This window comes from Oreochromis niloticus, linkage group LG6 (assembly GCF_001858045.2).
Source record: "Oreochromis niloticus isolate F11D_XX linkage group LG6, O_niloticus_UMD_NMBU, whole genome shotgun sequence".
NCBI classification, from domain to species: Eukaryota; Metazoa; Chordata; class Actinopteri; order Cichliformes; family Cichlidae; genus Oreochromis; species Oreochromis niloticus.
The window spans coordinates 5,638,560-5,659,107 of record NC_031971.2 but is presented as its reverse complement, the minus strand read 5'-3'; the positions used below and the strand labels follow the sequence as shown (position 1 = coordinate 5,659,107).

General features: G+C 38.5%; 2 protein-coding genes across 2 annotated transcripts; one reads left to right on the top strand and one right to left on the bottom strand.

Moving 5' to 3' along the window:
- The first annotated feature begins 2,935 nt into the window (after positions 1–2,935).
- Positions 2,936–10,825, top strand: hyls1 (HYLS1 centriolar and ciliogenesis associated). The gene is made up of 12 exons (XM_005458650.4): positions 2,936–3,126; positions 3,523–3,660; positions 4,716–4,835; positions 4,921–4,994; positions 5,210–5,412; positions 6,084–6,139; positions 8,442–8,611; positions 9,033–9,078; positions 9,160–9,214; positions 9,606–9,687; positions 9,903–9,929; positions 10,639–10,825. Exons 2-12 carry the CDS (start codon positions 3,561–3,563, stop codon positions 10,762–10,764), a joined length of 1,059 nt encoding a protein of 352 aa, XP_005458707.1. The 5' UTR covers positions 2,936–3,126; positions 3,523–3,560; the 3' UTR covers positions 10,765–10,825.
- Positions 10,782–14,130, bottom strand: mrpl4 (mitochondrial ribosomal protein L4). Its single transcript, XM_003454127.5, has 9 exons — positions 13,923–14,130; positions 13,579–13,660; positions 13,220–13,391; positions 13,072–13,123; positions 12,540–12,657; positions 12,198–12,304; positions 11,507–11,616; positions 11,319–11,392; positions 10,782–11,065 (listed from the first exon to the last, which is right to left on the bottom strand). Exons 1-9 carry the CDS (start codon positions 13,968–13,970, stop codon positions 10,920–10,922), a joined length of 909 nt encoding a protein of 302 aa, XP_003454175.1. The 5' UTR covers positions 13,971–14,130; the 3' UTR covers positions 10,782–10,919.
- Between the last annotated feature and the right edge of the window lie 6,418 nt (positions 14,131–20,548).

Here is a 20,548-nt window from a genome sequence, read left to right as displayed (position 1 = left end):
CATCAAATGATTTCATTAAATGTGGATTTGAAAGACTGTCTTAAACTTTATGAGCCCATAGCAGGCCAGCATCCAAATGAAAAAGCAGACTTTCAGTGCACAATGTATGGCACACTTTAGATTAAGATGATCAACTTTCTCTTTTTCTGTAGGGCAGTTCTTCTGAAAAAGGTCAACAAGCCCTGCATAAATACAACTATACCATGATTTAGACAGAGAGACAGACAGAGCTTTGTTATTGTCGGAGAACATCAGCTACTGTTTGGTTTCACTGTTCACTGAGCTGATTAATCCTGGAATAAAATTCAGTACAAAAAAAGAACCAAAAAGCAGACTCACATCAATACCGTCCACTCCAGGCACTCCAGCTATCCCGGGTGGCCCTGGAGGGCCTCTGGGACCGACTGGGCCTCTCTGTAAAACAAACACAGAAATCACTTTTTACTTTTTTTTCAACTGAAATCCATCTCTAAATACCAAGCAGTGCTGCTGCTGCTGCTAGTGTGAAGGTAAGCTCACACAGAGTCCCATTGTCTGCGTGATGTGAGTGGCTAGGTCACAGAACCAGGTTTCCTATTATTCCACCTAAGTAACCGCATGTGCTCAGATTACTGCTGCCCTCTGGACTTCACTGGTGCCAGTTGTGATCACTGGGATGAACTGACTTTAGAAAAATCTAATCAAAAACACTGAAAGCATTCATTCAATCATCAATACAGCATGTTAAAGTACAGTAGCCTTAAAGTACTGTGCATTTTGCAGTAACTGCTTTAGGGTAGTTACGTTTCCACCACAGAAAGCTTTTTACATGTCTAAAGTTAGAGCACAGAGTTAAAGAAGAATCTTTAACTCTTAATGAGATTAGTTAAAGTGCTACACAAGTATATGAAATACAGCTGAGTAGAAAACTACAGTTAGGAACCGTAAAGTGTGCTCCTTTCTGAGTCGTAAATACCTATAAAATATACCACATCAGCTCTGCCACATGAATGCATAGGACATTAGGACTTAAAAAACGTGTGCAGTTCAGAGAAGAGAAAAAAACCTACGCTTATCTCTCACCTGAGCGGAGCAAATAAACACAATTTGCAGTAAAAGCACCAAGAAAGATTCCCGACAGATTCTTGGTGGAGCCATGATCTTCCTACGGACCGAGGAAGACACTGAAAGTCCCTTTTTTCCAGATCAGATGGGGCTCTCAGACGGTCCACCTGTCAGCGTCCCCCCTGACTGAAACCCCACCGGCTGTTGGAAGAGAAGGATGTTAAAAAGTCCTGATTATTTCTGAGAGGCTGAGGCCGGCCGGAGGAGGAGGAGGGGTTCCCTGCACACACAGGGTGGGACGTACTTCCCTTTACTTGTAAAGGTTAAGCTGAATGTTTAATTCACACACAAACTAACTGTGACGTTACCTTGGTTCTCATCAGTAAATTGCTACATAAAACATAACAGCATTCTGTAAAGTAAGATGCTTTCATTCCACTTTTAATACCAAAAATTTCAAAACTCAAGGTTTACCTTTTAGTCTTCTGTGGGGCCTTCAACATCATCTTATGGTCCAACTCTGCTAACAGAAGCCCTAAATGAACTATGGTGGTATAGCTTTACATGATAGAGGTGGGGGACTTTACATGTTTGTGCCCAACTACACCACTTATTTGTATTGTACTTCAATTTATTTTTCAATTCAATTTTATTCATACAGCACCAACAACAGTCACGTTAAAGTACTTTATATTGTAAGGTAGACCCTACAATAATATATAAAGAGAAAAACTCAACAATCATATGACCCCCTTTGAGAAAGCACAACAGTGGGAAGGAAAAACTCCCTTTTAACAGGAAGAAACCTCTGGAAGAACCAGGCTCAGGGAGGGGCGGTACCATCTGCCGCAACTGGTTGGGGTGAGAGAAGGAAGACAGGATAGAAGACATGCTGTGGAAGAGAGCCAGAGATTAATAACAAGTATGATTCAATGCTAAGAGGGTGTATTATGACATAGTGAGTGAGAAAGGTGACTGAGGAAGAAACACTCAATGCATTAACTTAATGTTAATGTCCACTCACTTACTGAATGTCGTCTTTGTACATATTCACTTACTGTTTATTAAGTTCTCTTTTTGCACAGTCAAGGAGCTTTTCAGGACACATTTCACTACGTGTTGTTCTCGTATAACTATGCATGTGACAAATAAAGAATCTTCAATCTTGACTCTTGAAATGGAAGAAAGCAGCCCTACATATTTGTTTAATATGTGCATTTAAGATGGAAAGTCTCAGATTTCAATCCACTAACTAACCATTAATTAGTGGGGTTAGGTTAATTGGTGATTCTAAATTCTCCATAGGTGTACATGTGAGTGCATATAGCTGTCTGTCTCTCTGTGTTTGCCCTGCGACAGACTAACATTCTGTAAAGGAAGCAGGAAACTGCCTTTCACCCTATAGCACTCTGAATATGCTCCAGTACCCCTGCAACCCTCATAAAGATGAGCATAAGAAAATGGCTCAATGGACGGATGGTAAATGTTCAGTTCTAATGTCAATCCATCATGTTTCTTTAATTACGTCATCTAAAGAAATAATTTTCAATATATTACAATTACATTAGTATATTATATTACTGATGTGTAAATGTCTTTGCTTAATATTTGATGAAAACGTCAACATTGATAAACTAGATTGAGTATCCAATTTAAATAAAAACAACAGCAATATACTACCTCAAAATCAGTTCCTCATTTACTTGAAGATATTTTTAAAGCAACTTTAACATTTTCGTCTCACAGTGTTGCACACACCGTGCCCTGTCGTTCCTATCTGGGAGGATAATTAATGTGATTTAAGAGAACTATTTATTATCGTCGTTGTACTTTTCCAGTCCAGTTGGAGGTGGTAATGTGTCGACTTGTCAATCGCTAAATAGTACAACGAAGAAGAAAAAGACCGGATGTTTATGTCAATGACGTTAGCAGGCGTCATTTTCAAAGCGCTTAAAGGCCGTTGTCTTGGTGCTGAGTGTTTAACTCTGTACAAACAATAAAGCACAACTACTACTTCGATAAACTACACCGGTAACATTAGCAGGATGGGTTCACGCTAACACCTAACCGGCTTGTGTGAAGGTGAGAACGGACAAGTTAAAATTAGTTAACATCGTTTCTCTTTATGTCTGGTTGGGAACGGCTAGCCAAGCTTGCTAACAGCTGTTATAAAATCTGTTTTGAATTATTGTTAGGACAATAGGAAATCAACGCAGATGTTAGACTTATTTATTTACTCTTGGTGTATTTGATATTTGTTATAGAGTATCTACTGACTGTTTGTTAAAATTGCAACTGAGCTAGTAATCATACCAAAAGTGTGTCTCCTTGTCCAACACTTTGATAAAAGCGCATGCGTAAAACGTGTTTGAAAAGCTTTACATGTATCAAAAGAACATTTTGTTTATGACATAACATCTTGCATCCTGCATATCTGGTTTTGTCTTTGTGTTTAATATAGATTTCTTTTTCATGTAGGACTGTTTTCATATCAGTGACTGGAAGCTGGAAATATTATGGACAACCTGGATTTCTCAGAGGAGGAAATTCAAGAACAGTTAGCCCTCCTTGGCTACAAAAACATACCAAAGCACAGGCTGCGTGAATTTAAACAAGGTTAAACATATATCTACCAACCCTTCTTAAACCTCCCAACTCACATTGCCATATTGTTTTGCAGTTTAATATATTTATTGTGCACTGATTATTTAAAGAGAATATTAAATATTTTTTAATTCTAAGAACATAATAAAAGTTTCAAATAATGAGCTCAGTAATTTTCTGTCATATACTCATATTAAACATAATCAAAGTTTCAAAAAATGAGCTCAGTAAATAATCTCTGCGAGTAAAAAGCTCAGACTCTAGGAGTTTCAAAGAGTTGAGTAATTGGGTTGTTTTTTGGGGGAAGGGGTGTAACTTGTCTTAGATAATGGATTAACCTTATGTGGTTATGTCAGGAGCACAACTCTAGTTATAGAATAGAATAGAATAGAATTCAACTTTATTGTCATTGCACATGTCACAGGTACAGGGCAACGAAATGCAGTTTGCATCCATCCAGAAAGTGCTTTAGCCGTGATATAGATATAATACAATATATATTAGCAATAATATAGATGTGTAAGTATATTACAGAAATGGGTCTATTATGGTATGTTATAATGTACACGGTGTGAAGTATGTTATGAATATTCTATAACTATAAGTATGTACAGGCTGTAGTGAGTAAAAGCTATGTACAGGCTATGAACAGGATATAAATATGAAATAAAAACTATACAGAAATCTGAGATATACAGTTATACAGAAATGTGAACTATGCAAGTTATAAACAGTTGTAGGATTGAAAAATTATCATATGTACAGAATGATATTCACACTATTATGGGCACACGTGTTGTTCAAACCATCAGTTTCTGAGGCGCAGTTAATCAGAGGAAAGAGAGATGAAATTAAACAGTTGTTTCACACTATATAGATGAACTGAGGGGCTGCACGGAGGCACAGTATAGCATAGTTAAGGATTATTTTGAACTGTGAATCATGCAGAGCTACTCTGGTAGAGTGTAAGAATAGAAATAGATGTGGAAACGACAGGCATTACAGGAAATGATTGCAGACATGTAAATCAGTAAATATTGAGGGAAAACTGTCATTTTTGTGATTAGATCTGGATGAGCTGGTTCGACGAGGGGAGTGGAAAGGCCTTTCCTCATCAAATGAGATAAATGCCAAATCTCAGGCAACTACACCTCAGCCAAGTCCTCCTGCCTATACCAAAGAAAAGGGTCAGAGCACTCACTTTGTGATTTTGAGTATTTCACTTTTATAACACTTAATAACATCTAACTTGAGCTCTGTTTTTCTCCACAGTTAGTCCACACTACTTTAAAGGCACTGGTGAAGCATTCTTCCTACATGCAGGCAGTACAGACCATGCCAGAAAGGTAAGCATTAATGACTCATAACATACAAGATATGTTTTTATATTATATTCATTTATTCTTGCATTCATTGCTCTATTGAGCCAATTGCCGTTAATGTATTGCCACATAAAATCATGTCATGAGTGACACTACTTTGATTGGACAGCAAGCATAGTCTTAATTGTAATGGTGTCAGGCATGTGCAATAAATTAAAAGCATGTAATGTCACACCCAGACGCTCATCAACTGTTATAACGGAGACTATGACTCGTACGCTCAACACTCGGTGGCCCAGAAGCTCAAGCTCCCTCCAGGTGCTCCAAGCAGGCTTCAGGTGGAGCAAGATCTTGAGGATACCACCCACTCACCACTCACAGATAGCTATACATCTTCCCCAGACACTCAGGGGAGACACTTCATCAAGAGAAAAGTTCTGAGGTAGTTTTACGAATCTTGTGCTAATTTTTTCATTTGTTTGTCCAGAGTTAATTTTAGTTTTATTTGTCCTTCCAACTAGCAGCAGCTGGATTTTTCTTTGTATTAATAAAAAAAGCACGTAAAGAGTAGGATTTCATGCGTTTCTAGGAAACAGCTTTCCAGATACAATTTTGTTCTGATTACCAAAGAATAAGTTTGTTTGTTTATTTATTTATTTTTTTTCATGTTATTCTGCTCTGTAACCACTAATGGCTTACAAGTGAAAGAGTCTATGGGTTTATGGGCCTATGTGCTTACTGTCTGAAGTGTGGATTGGTCCGTTTTATTTTTTTTAGTTTATTTAAACTGTAAACTTTATTTACAGTAAACTTTATTTACAGTTTAGCCCAAGATTTTAAATAAATATGAAATAAAACCCGTGTTTTTCATCATCTCTGACACCGATCTCCAATTTATATCGCAGGTCGATATTCAAATTTAAGTTGTTTTTTTTTAATCATTGACATATTCTTCTCTTTTTATATCATTTCTTCATTTGTTAACACTAACAGGGAATTTGTGGCACATCTGGAACAAGTCAACTTATTGTGGAGAGATGACTTGTTCCAGATGTGCCACATGGAGAAGGTCTTCAACTCTAATTATGCTTTTTTTTTTCCCCCCTCCCTCAGGAAGCACAAAGGACAGTCACTTGTCTGTGATGAATCAGTCTACAGTGAAGACTCAGGTAACAAAAACTACTGGACAAAGATCTGTAATATCTTCTGATCATCTGCTTTAAGGTTTATTGTTCTAAAATAATAAGTAATAATGTTGATTTTATGTTTTCACAAAGCTGTAATGTGCAATTGCACTGTTTACTATTAATCAAATTGGGATTTTCTTAGGTAGCTTTACTATAACTAGATTAGAATAATAAAAAAAAAAAATAGGTAAACTGAAGTGCAGAAATAATTTCAAGAAAAAAATTAAAGTACTGCTGAAGATATCCAGTTTGTATTTATGAGTCACAACAAGTTTTATCCAAAGTTTCATGTTTATGGTTGAACCCCGGCCTTCATTGTCTCACAATAAGAAACAACTATTGAAACAAGCAGCATTAAAGAGTAAACGCAGCAGTGTAATTCCTTTTGGTCAGCAGCAGTGGGCGCTGTTCCAGTGAGAAGAAGCTTTTGAGGCTTCAGCTAATCCTCTTAGCTACTTCCTTAAGTCCTGTGCCTTCTCAGATCACACACTCCATACACCTCAGTTGTAGTGCAAACTCAACATGTACAAAATGTGCAGCACTCAGTCAGACGAAGAGAGTGAAGATGACAAGAATTCCCTCTCCTCCTCTTTTTGGTCTGATGGAGATAAGGAGAAAGATGAAGAAGAAGAGGATGAGATTGAGCGAATGATTGACTCTAAACCAGCCGCCGATGCAGAAGATTTACTTCAGGGGGCTTCAGAGGAGGTAAAGAGTGGGTTGAACAACCAGAGCAATTTCAGCAAGGAAAGTTTGGATAAGACAAATAATGATGATGAGGAGGAGGAAGAAGAAAGGTGTAGTAGCAGTCCAGATAGTCTCGCACAAAGTCTGATGACCTCTGGCTACGGGACCTACAAACCAGAGGGGCAGGAGGGAGCAGAGTACAGAGATGACCACACCATAAAAGAGTTTGATCAGGATAGTCGGGGGGCTCTGTCTGAGATGAGAGAGGACGAAGAGGACAGTCGGTCACTCAGCAGCTTTGGCGACTTTCTTATTGAACCTACACATAAGCCAGACTTCAATGAACTGTCTGTGTTAAAGGTCAGCAAGATTTTTGATAATGTGGCGTGCTGTAGAGAAATCATCCACATCACAGAAGTGCATTCGGAACAGAAGAAAAAGCAGGCAGGTGAGGAGGAATGCGATCTACATGCAGCATCTGAAAAAGCACCAAAAGAACAGCATCGCATTGTTCAGGCTGAAGATATGTTCCTGCTGAACGAGAAGCAAAAACAAGAAATAGAGGTGCACAACCTTCATGGGTTCAATAATGTCAAGAAAGACGTCGGAGGAAAAGTGGAGTGTGAAGATCCAGACGAGTCTTCGAGCAACAAAGACATCAAGTTTATTGACTCCAGAGTGAACATTAGCTCGAGCATGATGTATGGCAACATGTGTGCAGAGTGGGAAGGAAACCTCAGACAGGACAGGGGTAAATGTTTTCCAGCTTCTAAATCAGCACATCATGCTACTTGTTACTGTAAGGAGTTTTTTTTTTTTTTTTTTTTGCTGTTTGGTCAGAGGCTCAGAAATGAGCTACATGTTTTTGGGCATTTAGCCATAAAAAGGTCAGCTTTGAATAATAAATTACATTCCAGTTTGGACATTTAAAAAAGGTTATTGAATTTATATTCAGAAAAATAAATCCATGTTGTATGAAAACAATTTTTCAAAGAGTTAGATTTCTTGATATAAGATGTCCATTTTTAATGCAGGTATTAAATTCCAACATCACATTAATTGTACATTGACTTCTCAATTAGTGTTGATATGAAAAGTTTAAAAGGGCAGGCTGATTATGCTTTCCCTTATTTTCTAACATACATTTGTACTATTACAAAATAAATACTTCTATTAAACATGGCCCAGTGTTTTAAATAATGACGTGTGCATGTGTGTTAGTAATCGATGTGAGACTTAAGCTTCTCACTGATCTAAATGCTCATTTGTGGGGCAGCCAATCAGGAGAATGTTGTCTTGGAGCCGCTTATAGGAAGAGGAACTAAAATGTCATTCTGTCAGACAGTGGATGAACCAAGAAGCAGAACCAAGGCTCACTATCAAATAAAAAGGATTATTTTGAACTGTGGCAAAAATTATGGAAATTTGCTAATTTTAGCAGGGAAAGTTTAATATTTCTACATGTATTAACACAGACTTTGCTACTCTCTTCAAAGCTGCCAAGAATCCAAATATGGATGTCTATGTCTATGTCTCTTTTAAAGTAGCTGAGAGTGAAGTGTTGGGTTTGCTGATGGTTAGTGATTTGTGTTTGCAGGTACAGCGAGCTGTCTGGAAGAAAGACTGGCTCAACTTCATTTAGCCACATCACCTGAGCAGGAGTCACCTGAGTCAGACAATGAAGACCTGGACGATCAGAGCGACACTCAGACCTCTGAGAGTGAAAGAGTGTCTTTAAGCGCTTTTGAATCGTACATGAAAGGCATGGTGGGTAATGTAGTCTCTAAGATTTAGGAAATTTAATAGAGTTCAAAGTGTGTCTTCTGTCCTATCTTGCTCCTCTTCTGCCAACTGGTGAGGGGGGGTAGCTGCCCTTCCCTTAGTCTGGTTCTGCCAGATGTTTCATACTGTTAAAAGGGATTTTTTTTCCTTCCCACTGTCACCAAGTGCTTGCTCATAAAGGTGTCATTTGATTGTTGCTGTTCTCTCTCTATGGGTTTACCCTGTTGTAGGGTCTTAGTTTACAATATAAAGTGCCTTGAGGACACTGTTATTGCGATTTTATGCGATATTATATCTATAGCTATATTATACTAATAAAACTAACACATTTTCTTCTGTTAATAACAGTTGAAGATGTAATGTCTTGTTTTTTTCTTCTGTTTGTCTTTCTTTGTGGGGGAAGCAGACTCGAACTAAGAGTGATGGTGATATAAGGCCAAAACCAAAGTCCTGTAAGCTGACAATAAAGCACAATATAAAGATTTTTCTTTCTCCGACCTTTGGATAATTTCTCACATGGATTTTCATTTCAGTCATCCGGCCAGTGATGAGTCAACAGACCATAAAGAAGACTGACCCAGTAGCCAAGTAAGTTACAAAATGCAGTGGTTAAAAAATGAAAAGGACTACCACTTCTGTTTGAGACTCACACCTGAAATAATGTGGAATTATGATTCTAGAGGCTCCTGATAGGTTTTGTAATAGATTTATTTTCCATTAGAAGACTCATGTGCAGCACCTTAATGCTTCCATACAGCCCTTCAGTACTTCCTATAACTTGTGTTAGTGTAAGTTAGACAGTAATTATGCCAAATAAAGGACAGTAATTTTAATTGATTACCCTCATGCTGTATAACGGTTCTGTAACATTCTGTTTATACTTCCTTAATACAGCAGCAGTCTGGAAGAATCGCACCCATCAGATTCACATTGATGTGATGGTTACATGTTTGCTCACTGGGTTTTCTTATGTCTGCAGGTATTTCCAGTACAAGCAGCTCTGGGAGATGTTCAAACTTTCAGGAGAGAAGGACAGGAGGGCACTGCGCTCAGAGATTAAGGTAGAAAATATAACTTCAATAGGCAAGTGTTAGCATTCCTCACATAGATGTTCAATCATCTTTGTTTTCATACTTGTGAGATGAGACATGAAGTTATTACACCGTCGCTTTCTCAGTAATAGAATGATCTGACTTATAAACTTCCTGTTTTGTTTCATTGTCCTGGGCAGCAATGTTTATTGGAAGTACTTATGAGTGTATGTATTTCTTTTCAGCAACGGCTCACATATCAGCCTCCAGCAGTAAGTATTTCTCCAGATTTCTTTTTTCTATTTCTCATTTGTCCTTTTGTACACAAGTTGTGTGAATGCAAACTTTGGATAATCTCTCTCAAAACATAAAATATATGGTATACCATAAAATAAATTATGGTAAAAATAAATAAAAAACATGAAATGAGGTGTGTCCAACCTTTTGACTGGTAGTGTACATCTATCTCATGGATGAATTTGTAAGAAATGAAAATATATAATGTCCCCAGTGCAATGACCTGCAGCTCTTTATTTCAGATTTTGTCTGAAACAAGAGTTTATTGTTTTATGTCCGTCCTTTAAAATCTTAACCCTCTGTGGTTGGATCTTATCTTTGGATCTTTACACATTCTGCAAATATTTTCCAAGAACACAATGGGCAGCTGTTTATAGGGGAGTGTGGATGTTCTGAGACGTGTTAAAGGGTAAATAAAGGTAGCACTGTGTTCAGAGTAAGATTTCTATTTGAATCTCTTTGACCACGTGTAACAAACACAACAGTCAAATGCCAAACAGAGCTAAATTTTTCTTTAACTTGATGTGTAAAGAACTGAGATCAAAAATCTACACAAAACGTCACTCAACAGTTTAAGTGGCTTACATTTCTGAGCCTGCTGTTGCATAGATCACAGTTGGAGACTCAAAACATCCGAAAGTGATCAGCTTTAGTGGTTAAACAGTTTACCCCTCGTCTTTGCAGCCTAAACCTCGGAGAGTTTACGTACCCAACACCTACATCGTGCCAACAGAGAAGAAACGGTCAGCGCTTCGCTGGAAGATCAGGAATGATTTGGCCAGTGGTCTCCTTCCATACAAATGTAGCTAATGATTACACTCTGCATGTTGTTTTTACATATTTTTATTAAATTTTTGCATTTTTTTTATCATTGCAGTTATTTATTATTGACTTTCTTGTTACAAGAAATAAATGCAAAGAAAATGTGACTCACTTAACTCAGTTAATATGTTACAGGTCACTCTTTAAGGAAAGTCAGAGTAGGGTAGTTTAAACGGGTGGAGAGGCGTGTAACGCTCATCGTGCCAGAGCAGCTTATCCTCCAGAAACTTAAGCGTTTCCAAAGTGAGGACGATGGCTTCATGTTTCAACATGCTGTGGACATTCAGACCTGAGAGAGAAAATATGACAAACTGTGTGAGTTTTAAAGAAGAGATTTTTTACATATAGCACTTAAAACCCTGAGCTTTTTAACAAATGTTTAATTAAACTGGCATGTTAGAGGTCCATAGACACAGTGCTGCAAAGACATCAATGCATGAAATATTGTTTGAAAGCATGAACAGAAATGATACATTTTGCCATCAATTAATCTGTTAAAACTGAGTTAAGACAGAGACAAAAATCACTGAGTGTGAACTCACCGATTGCTGGAATGATGTTCACTGTCTTCAAGTTTGCCGTGGCCTGAAGGATGTTTTCAGAAAAGTCTTCACCTCTGAAAGCAACAACAAAAACGTGAGCACTGAGCAACAGTGGGCGTCCAGTGGTGGAGATTCAACCAGATTTGAAAGTTGATCATTTGTACAGAAGTGCTGCTAAAGATACTCACACATCCACTATTAACACAGACTCTCCCCAGTGTCTGTGTCTGATGAGGTCAAGCAGGTACTGAGAGTCTGGCGTGGGGATGTTCAGGGAGTCCACAATGTGAAGATCATCCTGTGTCAGCAAGCAGTTCAAAAGGGGGGAAAGTATACAGCTTTCAAGAAATATTACGGATATGTAATAATGTAGTTAAAGTCATCATATATCCTATTCTCACATTTGTTATGTGCTCTAATTATAGTGTCACAGATAAAGAAAGGATTTTCTTTCATTCTTTTGAACACTTACAAGTTTGTCAGTGTCACCGATCTGCTACAAACCAAATACTCTCAAGAAATGATAGGAGAACATAAAGGGTGAAGAAATTCTCCATTTAAAACAAGTGGATTTATCTCCTCCCCTCTTTAAGCCAACTTTATTCTAAATGGCTAATCACTGCAAACAAAGGGTCTGAACAATAGGTGGGTGTGGCTTCTGTATTCACATGTGTGAGATAACTGTAAGGGTTATCGCCTCTGTGACATCATAACAACAGCAATAAGAGCTTAAGATAGGTGGGTGACAAAAATAGCTGCTTGTGGACACCGTCATATGTCACTGCATGTTTTTACAACTCTTATTACAGATGTTCTCAGCCTCTAACATCACTAGCAGCTGTATTTGCTCTTCAGATGAAACAAAGGGGTTTCTCTTACCTGAGCCTTCTTGGAGCTCAGCGCCACTTTGAGTCCTTGCACTCGAACTTTCATGGGTAACATGTAGTAGTAACTGGTGGGACCTCTGGGTCCATGAGACACCCCACCTGAATGAAACACAGAACCAGTCAGACCATACTGGCCTCCAGCATGTGAATCCTTCCAGATCAACCCCACTGAAGGGTGATCATGTTTCTGGGAGTCATGACACAGAGACGAGCACACGCTGGACTATGAAACAGAGATGTTCATTTTCAGTTATATTTGGAAAAAAGGAGGGAAAACAGCAGACATGGGAAAAAATGAAAACAGAAGTTTTACAATAAGATCAAAAGGAGGCACCTCCTCTCCATATGGGTGATCGGATGCTTCCATGCCGAGCTCGTCCACTTCCTTTCTGTTTCCAGGGTTTCCTACCTCCACCGCTGACCTCTGACCTGACTTTAGTGTGGGCGTGACTCTGAGATGTGAAGACAGCCATTACTCTACTTATCATTTTCTTTATCAGCCGCAATAAAGCTCAAACCTTTCTGCATTTGATCATCTTCCTCTGTCATATATGCATTGTTACGTATTCCTAATGTGGTCATTTCAAACACAGAGCTCTGTCTGAGCTGAAGTTTCTCCTGCCTGCTGTTCAAAACACTTCTTTGCAAGCAACAGCCAATCAGAAGAAGTTCTAATTTTACTGTTGTCTACTCTCCACGGATGTGAACTGTAAAAGTATTAAATTAAATTTAAATGTAATAGCATAATCTTAGCTCAATGTAGCAACACATGATAAATAAAATGTTCCCAAGCTTGAAGTGCTTCATCATGTGATATATATTACAAAAAACTCAAATGTAATTGACATTTATAAATTGTAACTTACAATCCTTTTGTAATTTCTCTGCCATGTTTCAACACTGTGTAGAATATCAAGCCTGAGGAATGACAACAAAGATTAACTTGCACATTTCAGTAGGTGCTGTGAAATGTGTAGAATTGAATGGAAAGGCTGTCAATAGTAGCTTGGTTACCTCGGAGGAACTGCAAACACATCAGGGTGAAGTTGAGCCACACCCAACGGCTCGCTGTCCTGTCTCTCCAGAGACTCCACCCAGGTCTGCACAGGGGTCAAGTGAGCAGGAACTGCAGCATCACACTTCCTCAGAAGAGGCAGAGAGGAGTCTGCAGGAGGTGGTGGACGCTCTGCAGGAGGGTATAAAGCAGCAGTCAGTGAGGAAAACTTTCATGTATCCCACCCACAATGATATGAGTGTTATCAGGAAAATCACAATATTTGGCTTTTGGAGGACAAACAATAACACTGAATAAATCTGATTTAAAATCCATTTTCAAACATTACATTTATCTATCAAGTACACAAGCTTCATACTTAATCTGTCAGGATCCACGAGGTTGGTGGGCAGCAGTAAGTTTGGAGGCAGAGCGCTCTCATTAGAGAGGGAGGAAGCGAACTGAGGAGTGAGAAGGAGAGAAAAACTTGAGGATGAACAAAAAACACTAAAACAAAGACAAACGGGTATTATATTAATCTTATACACACATACTCAGATATAATGCTGCACTATAGACACTTTTTTCTATATCTAAAGAAATTAAATAACAGCAAAAATGGCTCCAGATTATTATTGCTACCATTTGGACAGAACGCTGTTATCTGCCTTTGGGTGATTTGAGGATACAGAGCGCGGTTGAGGTATGTTTTTCGTCACTCACCCTTTTAGCGACTCCTCTGCCACGAAATATGACGGAAAATCGAAGCATTTCGGCTATTTTTTTATTTGTTCTACAAGCTTACACTGTTAAACTGCTCTTAAATAATTTGAAAACAACATGATAAGGGGGATGACAAGCTACATCAAAGGTCGAGGACGCTTTTCCGTGTGGCGTGCTTGCGGCGCGTCTTGATGACATCACGCAAGTAAAGCGGCACCATCTATCGGTTGGACGCAATGACTGTAGACTGTTTTCTACAGTCATTGGTTGGACGTGGTTAAAGTGACAAAAAAGCTTTTTTTTTCACCATCCAACTTCAAAACAAAGAAAAACGTCAGACAATAACTGATAATCGATCAACATCTCCAGACAAAACAAACAAGAAAATAATTTAAAAACACAATACTTCTGTCTTTTTTAATTTTATATATATAGATACACTAAAAAGTTTTAGAATACCCCATTTCTTTCAGCTAATTGAAAATTATGCAGTTTAGTGTCTCATAGCACTCTGAAATGAAAGCATAGTACAAATAAGCAATTGGAGTTACAAAAAAAAGAAATCATGGAATCAATTTATATAGCAAATGTATTCTAAACGTTTGACTCATCAAAGTAGCCACCTTTGGCATAACAGCTGAACACACCCGTGGCATTCTTTCAACAATAGAAATGAAATATTCCTCAGAGAGTTCTTCCCATATCTGTTGCAGAAGTTCCCATAAATGTGTGGCACCTGTAGGTTGCCTTGCCTTCACTCTTCTGTCCGGTTCATCCTAAACTAGCTTGATGGGGTTTAGCTCTGGAGACTGTGCTGGCCACTTCATGGTTTCAAGCTTACCATCTTGTTCTTTTTTCCTGGTGTAGTTCTGGGATAGCTTGGACTTGTGTTTTGGGTCATTATCTAGCTGTAAGATGAACCCCTGATGAACTAGGCAGGCCCATACCAAAGGGTATTGCATGGCTCAGCAGAATGCTGTGGTAGTGGTTTTGGTTCATGGGGCCTCTCACTCTGTATAAGTCACTAACCCTGGATCCAGCAAAACAGCTACAGACCATCACACTTCCTCCTCCTGTTTTTTTTTCTTTTTCTTTTTGGCCTTTTTCAGCTTTATTTGATAGACACAGTGAAGAAAGAATAGGGAAGCAGGGAAAGAGAAAAGACATGCAGCAAAGGTCCACGGGCCAGATTCAAAACCGGGCCTGCTGTTCTCAGATGCATGGCATGTGGTCGCCCGCTCAACACACTGAGCTAAATTGGTGCCCACTTCCTCCTCCACGTTTGAAAGTTGATGCCACACACTGTGGAAGCATCCTTTCATCTACCTACTTGAAGACATACAAAGATCCTACGGGATGAACCGAAGTTTTCAAATTTTGATTCATCTGTCCATAATACCTTCTTCCAATCTTCAGTAGTCCAGTGGTGGTGTTTCATGGCCCAGGCAAGCCTCTTTGTCTTATTCTGACGTCTTAGCAATGACTTTCTTGCTGCAACTCGTCCTGTCAAACATGGCGCTCAAAGTCTTCTCTTCACGATTGAAACTGAGACTTGTTTACTACGACCACTATTAAGCTGTGGTTGAGCTTGAGTTTTCCTGTGAGCCATGGAAGCTGTTAATTCTCAGAAACCTCTGATTCAGTTGTGGCTTTGGGTCTGCCAGACCTCTTCCTGTCAGAGTTTGCCCCAGGTTCTGAGTGCCTTTTGATGATGAAGGAAATTGTACTCACTGACACCTTGACTTTCTTTCTTTCTGTTTTTGTTTTTCGGCAGTAGAGAAGTATTCTGTCGACTGTTTTCAAGATAACATTCCACTTGTTCCAAAACAAAATAGGTTTCTTGAAATCATGACATAGTAGGTTTACCAGGATTCCTGCTTAACCCTAGAACACTATAGCTATAAATAGTAACACAATCACTAATGCCGGGTGATTTTTACCCGATATAATATAACCAATAAAAAGTAATCAAATATATCAAAATATGACAACACATGACAAATTAGAGTGGTCGTCTTTTACTTTCAACTGTGCCATGTCTAACAAAATGAAAAAAAAACCCCTCCTAAAACAAAATAATGACTCTGGAAAGCTGGTCTTTGGTCCACCTATTCCTGGGAAATTTGAGACTTCCCTGGTGAAGGCACAGGCTCCTCGACACGCAAACAGCTGCAGGAGAGAGAAATCATGTAAATGTATTTGCTCGGGTATAAATCACCCGGCGATAGTGTTCTAGGGTTAATTATGCTGTGCGACTGGTTAGAGTTGATCCAGCTTGGCAAGAAGTTCAGTTTACACAATAACAGGAGAAAAATCACAATAGCAGGAGCTTTTTATTGTAAGATAAAGATCCAACAGAGCCTACATACTGTGCAAAGTAGGAGATAAAGTTAGAAAATATAACTTCAATGTTGGCACTCCTCGCATAGATGTTCAGCCATCTTTGTTTTCATTGTTGTGGGGTGAGACAGTCAGTTTCTCAGTAATAGAATCATCTGAGTTATAAACTTCCTGTTTTTCATTGTACTGGCCAGCAATGTTTGTTGGAAGAACTTATGACTGTATGTATTTTTTCAGGAATGGCTTGCATACGAGCCTCCACCAGTAAGTATTTCTCCAGATTTTTTTTCCATTAGTCATTTGTCCTTCGGTATTGACACAGTCAAACTGTCTCAACTGGGTTTAGGTCAGGTGACTGTGGAGGCCAGGCCATCTGACGCAGCACTTCATCACTCTCCTTCTTGGTCAAATAGTCCTTAAACACACTTCAAGCCTGGAAGTGTGTTTGGGGTCATTGTGCTGTTGAAAAATAAATGAGTAAGTCTTTTCCCAGATATTTTTTTTCCATTAGTCATTTGTCCTACCAAATGGTTTGTCTTTATTTTCATGATTATTTACATAGTAGATTCTCAATGAAAGAATCAAAACTATGAATGAACACATGGAACTATGTAGTAAACGAAAAACGTGTTTATATTATATAGTCTTCAAAATAGCCACCCTTTGCTTTGATTACTGCTTTCCACACTCTTGGCATTCTCTCGATGAGCTTCATGAGGTCGTCACCTGAAATGGTTTTCCAACAGTCTTGAAGGAGTTCCCAGAGATGCTGAGCACTTTTGCCTTCATTCTGCTGTCCATCTCTTCCGAAACTGACCTTGTGAACAAGGCACCATGGCAACCATTTTAGGTGACTACATTTTTAGTTAAAAGATCAGAGAGGTATGACGGAGCTAATCCATTTAGAGACCATAACATCTTAAAATCAATTCTGTACTGGAAGCCAGTTTAAATGAGCCAAGACTGGGGAAATATGGCCATGTTTATTTGTCCCTGTCAAGAGTCGGGCTGCAGCATCTGAACAAGCTGAAGACGAGAGAGCAGAGCCTGGCTGATACCAAAATAAAGACTATTACAGTAGTCAAGCCTGGATGAAATAAATGCATGGATCACTTTCTCAAACTCAGCAAATGACAAAATATTCTTAGTTTTTGCAAGGGCCCTGAGCTGGAAGAAGCTTGCTTTTACAGTAGAATTTATTTGTTTCTCAAATGAAAAACTGCTATCAAAGAACACTCCCAGATTTTTTGCAAAGGGAATTCTGGACTTTTCCAGAGGGCCAAGGTCACCCTTAAAAATAAACGAGGGTCAGAGGGTCCAAATAGTACAATCTCATTTAGATTCAAAATGTTTAATGCAAACCATGGTTTGATGTCATCAAGGCAGTCTAGTAAAACTTTTAGAGAGTCTGTAGAATCCTTTTTAAGAGGAAAGTAGATTTGAGAATTATCGGCATAACAGTGGAATGAGATTTCATATTTTCTGAAAATAGAGCCTAATGGGAGCATGTAAAGGGAAAAAAGTACTAGGCCCAGGATAGATCCTTGAGGGACCCCACATGGAAGGGGGTGGATGTGGATGAAGAGCCACCAAAACTGACAGAAAAATTTCTATCAGTTAAATAGTATCTAAACCATTCAAGTGCAGTTATTTTAATACCCACACACTCTCCAGTCTTGATAAGAGAATCACATGATCCACTGACTCAAATGCCGCACTCAGATCTAAAAGCACTAAAATGGCAGCATTACCAGAGTCAGAAATTAATAAAAGATATTTAAAAACTTTTAAAAGCACAGTTTCAGTGCTATATAGCGCTTTGAAACCAGGTGGAAATGTTTCTGAGATGTCATTAATTTCCAGAAAAACCTGGAGCTGAGTTAAGACAATTTTTCCAGGATTTTGGACAGGAAGGGGAGTTTAGTGATTAGTCTAAAATTTGAGAGAAGTGTTGTATCAATATTTGCTTTGGTTTTTTTGAGAAATGGGTGCACTACGGCATGCTTAAGATTAGCTGGGATGGTTCCCATTAGAAGAGAGGTATTAATAATGGTTAAAACATTAGGTCCAATAATGTCAAAGACTTCTTTGAAAAGGCGAGAGGGGATAATGTTAAGGTGAAACACAGAAGGCTTAAGATGGGAGACTATTTCAGCCAGAGTACACAGAGAAACAGGCTTAAAGTGAGCAAACACAACTGAGGAATATGGGGGAACAGAGGGATCATAAGCTGGAGGAGTAATGTGAGACCTGATAGTAGCAACCTTATCAACCCTGGTAAGTGTGTGGTGGGTGGAGGGTTGATTGCAAAATTAGTTGTCTTGAATAAGACACGGGGCCTGTAGCTGTTATTAGAGATGATATCTGACAAATACTTAACATACCCTTAACATATCAAAGGAAATCTGGAGTTTATCTTTTTTCCATTTTCTTTCAGAGTGACATTGTTTAACCAGGGATCAGTTTTAGGTCTAGCACACTCAGTTTTTTTAAAAGGAGTAACAAATCAAGCACATTTGAACAAGCAGCATTGAACAAAGTGAGCAGATCAGCACGTGGCTTAAGGAAGTAATTGTCCAAGGAAGGGGCACCAATATTCTGATAAACAGCAGAGAAATGTCCAGCAGTAGCAGGAGCAATGATGTGGAAATCACGCACAGGCAAAAAGGTTTAACTGGAGGACATGGTGCTGAAATTTGGATTATAACAGGCATGTCATTAGAGAAGTTGAGCTTGCAAATTTGAATGTCACATAGCTGCAGACCACAAGATAAAACTAGATCCAAAGTATGTCCATGCTCATGGGTGAACAAGATTAAAACAGTCAATAAGATTCAGGAAGTCTTTGATAAGAGGCTTTTGGTAGCAGCAAACATGAATATTCAACGCATCGCTAGAAGAGCAGGAATGATTTGGCCAGTGGTCTCATTCCATACAAATTCAGCTAATGATTACACTCTGCATGCTGTTTTTACATACTTTTACTAAACTTTTCAATTTTTTATCATTCAAGTTATTTATTAATGACTTTCTTGTTACAAAAAATAAAAACAAAGAAAATGTGACTCACTTAAGTCAGTTAGTACATTACAGGTCATCTATTTTAAGGAAAGTCGGAGTAGGTTAGTTTAAACGGGTAGAGAGGTGTGTAACACTCATCGTGCCAGAAACTTAACCGTTTCCAAAGTGAGGACGATGGCTTCGTGTTTCAGCATGCTGTGGACATTCAGACCTGAGAGAGAAAATATGACAAACAAACTGTGTGAGTTTTACAGAAGAGATTTGTTACATATAACACTTAAAACCCTGAGCTTTTTAAGAACTGTTTAATTAAACTGGCATATTAGAGGTCCATAGACACAGTGCTGCAAAGACATCAATGCATGTAATATTGTTTGAAAGGAGAAACAGAAATAATACATTTTGCCATCAATTAATCTGTTAAAAAGCTGCAGGTCGACGTTTTCTCTTCACGATTGAAACTGAGACTTGCTCACTACGAACACTATTAAGTTGTTCTTTCAGCTTGAGTTGTCCTGTGAGCCATCGATCATGGAAGCTGTTAATTCTCAGAAACCTCTGATTCAGTTGTGGCGTTGGGTCTGACAGACCTCTTCCTGTCAGAGTTTACACCACTTTCGGAGTGCCTTCTGATGTTACAGGAAACTGTACTTACTGACACCTTGACTTTCTTTGCAATTTCTCTGTAGGAAACACCTACATTTTTAAGTGTCATGACGGTCTGTCTCTTTTCCATTGTTAATTACCTTTTTCTTGTCATTTTTACAGCAACATTACTTTCTGCAGCACAATACTGTTCAACAACTTGATTTGCAATAAATAACAGGAAAATTTGGGGTGTTCTAAAACTTTTGACCGGTAGTGTATAAATTCATTGTTTTTTGGAAGTAGAGAAGTATTCTGTTGATTCTTGCCTGTTTTTAAGGCCAGATTGTTCCAAAACAAAATCGGTTTCTTGAAATGATGACATAATAGGTTTATTGAGATTCCTGCTTAAGTTTGCTGTGAGACTGTTTAGAGTTGATCTAAGTTGGCAAGAAGTTCAGTTTACACAATTACAGGAAACACATCACAATAACAGGAGCTTTTTATTGTAAGGTGAAGATCAAACAGACCCTACATTTACATTTACATTTACATTAAATATCTAATAGTGTTTTACATGATGAAGATAATATGTTGGGAATATACTTTAAATTTTCTCAATGAACACACAAACGCAAAGATGTTTTTCACACTTGAGTAACCTTGAATTGCTGCCTATA